The following is a 5878-nucleotide window of genomic DNA, read 5'->3' as shown; positions in this document are numbered from 1 at the left end:
TATATATACACACACACACAACTGTATCCCAGCCACACAGCAGCAGATCTGAGCTGCTAAACACAGCAGCAGATCTGCTCCAGGACTCTTCCGGCTCCACAGACTGACCCCTGCACACGGAGGCGGCGTCTGGAGGAATATAAAGCAGTTATTTCTCACAGAAATCATCATCAGCTTCAGACTCATTGATCCAGAATCACAGACATCATAACATCACATTACTGCCGTTCAAATATAAACTTAGTTTTTGAAGACATGCGCTTCTGTTAAGGACAAATAAACTGGACCGCTTTAACTTTAAACTACAGATCAGCCACAGCTTATCCAGAGAGAAATCTCAAACAGTCAGACGCACACAAACCTTACTTGAGAACATTAAACTACTGATTAGAACTAACAGCAAATGTTTGGAGGAGACCTGCGATCAGACGATCTCTGGAAATCATGAACGCCACACAAACATCACATTTATCTTTTTATTGTGCACACACTTTATACACACAAACAGCACTGATCGTTCTCTAATGAAGCATTTGATTAAACAAGCGGCCCGTCAATGCATTTCTCCAGAGAACGGGTCCGAGCTGCTAGAGTCAGACGAGTCCGAGAGCTGGAAGGCTATCGCTGTGTTTCACAGAGTCCAGAAAGAGGTCAGAGGTCAACGGTTGCTCCCTGCTTCTCCTGCCACCTCCTCCTGACCTCCAGCAGCTGAAGCAGAAATCTCCTCCAGACAGAGAGCAGAACCTCAAACACAGCTCGTGTTTCACTCACAACATCTTCCTGCAAGAAGACAAGTCTCAGACAGACCTACAGACGGACTGATATGCGGTGAAACGATCAGGTCTCCAACAATAATAATAGAAACAGGTCACCGATCTGCAAAATGTCAAGTTCCACAGTTTTGTGGAGTAGCTTAATGTGAAAACACCACAATGCAAATAACACACACACATCTATGATCTACAGACAATTTTAAAATTAGTTAACATCAGTCATAAGAGCTTTAAAAGTGTGAGGACACATGCTGAAGTGAAGCGGTTTCTTGTGACCGGTGGTGCTAACATAAAAACCATTACAGATATCCTCATTATTTTACCAGCAGAAGTAGATCAAAGTCTCATTAGCAGCTACAGGTAAACAACTAGGAGAACAACAAAAGCCTAAAAAAATTTTTTTATTCTAATAAAAGTGTAGAGTAACCATGTTTTTATTATTATTAATTGATTACCATTTGTGTAATCACTACACTTACTTGAAACCATTAATTGGTTAAACTTCAGTGTAGCAAAACCATTGGTAACTTATGGCTACCACGGTTTACCAATAATAACCATGTTTTTTGTGTGGCTTTTTATAGTTAATTTAAGTCAGGGTAAGCAGCATGTTTTTATGATTACGACCAAACACAAACATCAGCTGGCAATATCAAGCAGCAAAAACAGAGTAACAAAACTAAGAGTTACTTGAATACAAAACATTGTCATAAAGTTAAAGAAAATTAACTTACGGCATTCAGAGAGGACTTCTGTGTGTTGATGTGTTCCTGCAGTTTCTTGTGTGTAATGCTAGTCTGATCTCTGGCAGGTGTCTGTTATTAATCAGATTGTCAACCAATGGCTTTACTGTTTGTGAGTTAGTTCTGCCCACAGTCTCTCGCATTAAATACTGTTTCGAGACACAAAAAGCTGAAGGTAATAAGAACCACTTTATTTGAATCTTTTAAATATAGGATCCACTGATCTATAACGGAGAACTATATCTAGATCAGTGATAGGAACTCGATTAATTTACATTTAGGCCTCAGATGTTAAATGGTAAATAATTAGACTCCACAGCATACAGCAGCGCCACCTTGTGGATAAACGACACAACTGACTTAAAAACCCTACATAATATAGGATTTTTAAAATAATATATTAATAAAAATATCTGACATAAAATGTAAAAATTTTGTTTTTAAATTTAAAAAGGGTATATTAAAAAACATTATTAATTCAAATATTTATTATATAATCATAAGGGAATTTTAAAAATGTGTAATATCAGTTTTGATATAAAAATGTCACAAAAAAATTTAATATATATATATATACACACACACATAACTGTATAATGTATGTATTTGTATAATATAAAATAAATTCATTTTAAAAATAAATTAATAAATTCCTTAATTATTCAGATATTTAATATACAAAGGAATTAAAAAGTGTGTGTAATATCAATAGTGATATAAAAATAGTAGTGCTGTCAAAAGATTAATCACATCCAAAATAAGTTTTTTGTTTACATAATACGTGCGTGTACTGTGTATATTTATTATGTATATATAAATACACATATATAGAAAAACTTTATATTTCTATATTAAATATATTTCTATATATTATATAAATACATGTAAATATTTTCTAAATATATACTGTATGTGTGTGTATTTATATATACACATAATAAATATATACAGTACACACACACATACATATCATGTAAACAAAAACTTTTATTTTGAATGTGATTAATCGCGATTAATCGTTTGAAAGCACAAAAAAATAGCAAACTTAAAAAAAAAAAAATTTAACTATTATTGTATAATTATGTATTTGTATAATATAAAATAATAAATAAAAATAGCTGAATTAATTCCTGTATAATTCAATGGTTCGTAATCAACGACGCAACGGAGGAAAAACACTGGTGTAAAATAACATTTCTTTAATCCTGTTATTTAAATGGAAAGGTTTTCAGTTTTGTGCAGAAACCAGAGGCTCCATGAACACTAAATGTTCGCAAGATGAACTCATAAAAACCTGTACAATCATATACAAAGACGGATTTGATCGTTAATCCATCAATAAACAATCTCATCCGTTTCAAACTGATGCTCAGATAAAGAAAACATGAATGGTGTTGTCAAACGTTTAGTGATGAAAAAGGCAAGTATGCAGTTTTATACTTCTTCCTGAACATGCATGAAGGTGTATCAGATTTCTCTCTTGCGTCAGAGGTTGGTGTAGTATCGGTCTCGGTTCTCGTAATCTCTGTAAGCGAACTTGGCGTCTTTCTTGCTGTGTGGGATGCGGCCAAAAGGGGCGTGGTCATGGAAACAGCTGTCAAACACCTCGTCAACCACTAGCTCCGCCTCCTCCCGGCTCACCTTGCGAACGGCGAGGATGGAGCGCAGCGCTCGGCCGCGGACACACGCCTAAAACATGAACACACATGAACACACATCCAGATATATATATACACACACACGTGATGAGACCAGAGCGTCTCTCTCTCACACACACACACATATATATATATATACACACACACATAACTGTATAATGTATGTATTTGTATAATATAAAATAAATTCATTTTAAAAATAAATTAATAAATTCCTTAATTATTCAGATATTTAATATACAAAGGAATTAAAAAGTGTGTGTAATATCAATAGTGATATAAAAATAGTAGTGCTGTCAAAAGATTAATCACATCCAAAATAAGTTTTTTGTTTACATAATACGTGCGTGTACTGTGTATATTTATTATGTATATATAAATACACATATATAGAAAAACTTTATATTTCTATATTAAATATATTTCTATATATTATATAAATACATGTAAATATTTTCTAAATATATACTGTATGTGTGTGTATTTATATATACACATAATAAATATATACAGTACACACACACATACATATCATGTAAACAAAAACTTTTATTTTGAATGTGATTAATCGCGATTAATCGTTTGAAAGCACAAAAAAATAGCAAACTTAAAAAAAAAAAAATTTAACTATTATTGTATAATTATGTATTTGTATAATATAAAATAATAAATAAAAATAGCTGAATTAATTCCTGTATAATTCAATGGTTCGTAATCAAACCGTGTGGATCAACGACGCAACGGAGGAAAAACACTGGTGTAAAATAACATTTCTTTAATCCTGTTATTTAAATGGAAAGGTTTTCAGTTTTGTGCAGAAACCAGAGGCTCCATGAACACTGAATGTTCGCAAGATTAACTCATAAAAACCTGTACAATCATATACAAAGACGGATTTGATCGTTAATCCATCAATAAACAATCTCATCCGTTTCAAACTGATGCTCAGATAAAGAAAACATGAATGGTGTTGTCAAACGTTTAGTGATGAAAAAGGCAAGTATGCAGTTTTATACTTCTTCCTGAACATGCATGAAGGTGTATCAGATTTCTCTCTTGCGTCAGAGGTTGGTGTAGTATCGGTCTCGGTTCTCGTAATCTCTGTAAGCGAACTTGGCGTCTTTCTTGCTGTGTGGGATGCGGCCAAAAGGGGCGTGGTCATGGAAACAGCTGTCAAACACCTCGTCAACCACTAGCTCCGCCTCCTCCCGGCTCACCTTGCGAACGGCGAGGATGGAGCGCAGCGCTCGGCCGCGGACACACGCCTAAAACATGAACACACATGAACACACATCCAGAAACCATCCACAACACGCAGCCAAATACACAAACCTGATGGTGCTCTTTCAGGCCAAAGTTAAATCTGGAAATCTCATTAACGAACGAACAGTCTCCGCTCAGATTAGCGGCTCGGATCTGAAGGGAACAAAACAAGCACAAACATTTCAGAGTGCTGTGAATCGTCTCACGCTATACATTATTTTAACACCCAAATAAAATGTCGGACCAAAGCTGCAGTTTGGTGTTTTTGTAGTAAACACGATGTTTACGATGTTACTTAAAGGAAATGCACCAGGTTGACATTTTTAAAATGTCTCTAAATAGTTTTATTTTAGTTAAACTATTTTTAAATATTAGATGTGGTTTTTAAAAAGGTTTTATTTTAGTTATACCTCTTTAATTTCAGATGCAGATACTAAAACATTTGTTTTTTGTTACAATTTTTTTTTTTAGATGTGGTTTTCTAAAACATTTTAATTTTGGTTATATATTTTTTTATTTTTAATATATCTATATTAATATTTTTTAATTAAGATGTGGTTTCTAAAACATTTTGGATGCTATTTTTTATTTTATATGTGAAGCATTTTATTTTGAATGATATTTTTTAGATGTGGTTTCTAATTTTTATTATATTATTTTTAGAAAAAATTCTAGAATGTTTTATTATAGTTACAATGTTTTTTAGATGTTTTTTAACATTTTATTTTGGATTCTATTTTTTAATTTTATATTTTTTTTATATTTATTATATTATTTTTATTTTCTTCAAATTCGTTTGCTAAAAATATTATTATATTATTTTTTATTTTAGATGTGGAATCTAGAATGTTCTATGTTTGTTTTTTAACATTCTATTTTGGATTCTATTTTTAAATTTTATATGAGGTTTTTAAAAGCATTTATTTTGGTTTCAGTATTTTATATTTTAGATGTGGTTTCTAAAACCAATTATTTGTGCTATTTTAATGTTATTTATTTAAGCGTAATTTAGAAATGCACAGCAACAGCTAAACACAGTGTTGTGTTGCTCACCTCTGAACAGGCCAGGTGTCTGAAGCTGCTAAACCAGTCGACTCTGGCCCTGCAGTGATCGAAGGCGTGGATGAGCTCGTGGGTCACCACACGGTTCATGTGAGCCTGCTGATGGATGTTGTTCTGGCATAAGACGATCTGCAGCGGGGAAAACCACACAGACTCAGTTCAGACGAACATCATCATTAGGGATGTAACGATTAACCGCGAGCCGGTTGAAAATCGATTCAAATACGTGACGATTCAAATCGGTTGAGATGCTAAACCAATCGCGATTCAGTTAGGGGTAGTGTGTATGAATGTATGTCTGAGGGGAACTTACTGTCTTTCGATGGTATTTTTTATTTTCCTCTTGCCTCTGTATAATGCATATTATAGTTCATAAGCG

At 33.4% G+C, this 5878-nt stretch overlaps 1 protein-coding gene and 1 long non-coding RNA gene across 3 annotated transcripts in view; both read right to left on the bottom strand.

Moving 5' to 3' along the window:
• Positions 1 to 464: 464 nt before the first annotated feature.
• LOC107561241 (uncharacterized) lies at positions 465 to 1613 on the bottom strand. Its single transcript, XR_001605827.1, has 2 exons — positions 1508 to 1613; positions 465 to 780 (listed from the first exon to the last, which is right to left on the bottom strand). It is a non-coding gene; the product is annotated as an uncharacterized lncRNA (long non-coding RNA).
• A 2305-nt stretch (positions 1614 to 3918) lies between these two features.
• The window catches only part of atp23 (ATP23 metallopeptidase and ATP synthase assembly factor homolog), a 13746-nt gene continuing 11786 nt past the window's right edge, over positions 3919 to 5878 (bottom strand). For both annotated transcript variants that reach the window (XM_016245627.1, XM_016245626.1), the window contains 3 exons: positions 5491 to 5628; positions 4507 to 4590; positions 3919 to 4439 (listed from right to left, as the gene is read on the bottom strand). In XM_016245627.1, coding sequence (XP_016101113.1) covers positions 4236 to 4439; positions 4507 to 4590; positions 5491 to 5628 — 426 coding nt within the window. In that variant the 3' untranslated portion in view covers positions 3919 to 4235. The remainder of the gene's footprint in view (positions 4440 to 4506; positions 4591 to 5490; positions 5629 to 5878) is intronic.

Source organism: Sinocyclocheilus grahami, unplaced genomic scaffold (genome assembly GCF_001515645.1).
Source record: "Sinocyclocheilus grahami isolate Dianchi unplaced genomic scaffold, SAMN03320097.WGS_v1.1 scaffold761.1, whole genome shotgun sequence".
NCBI lineage: Eukaryota > Metazoa > Chordata > Actinopteri > Cypriniformes > Cyprinidae > Sinocyclocheilus > Sinocyclocheilus grahami.
Note: the sequence above shows the minus strand (reverse complement) of the source record. Positions and strands in the feature narration are given on the sequence as shown.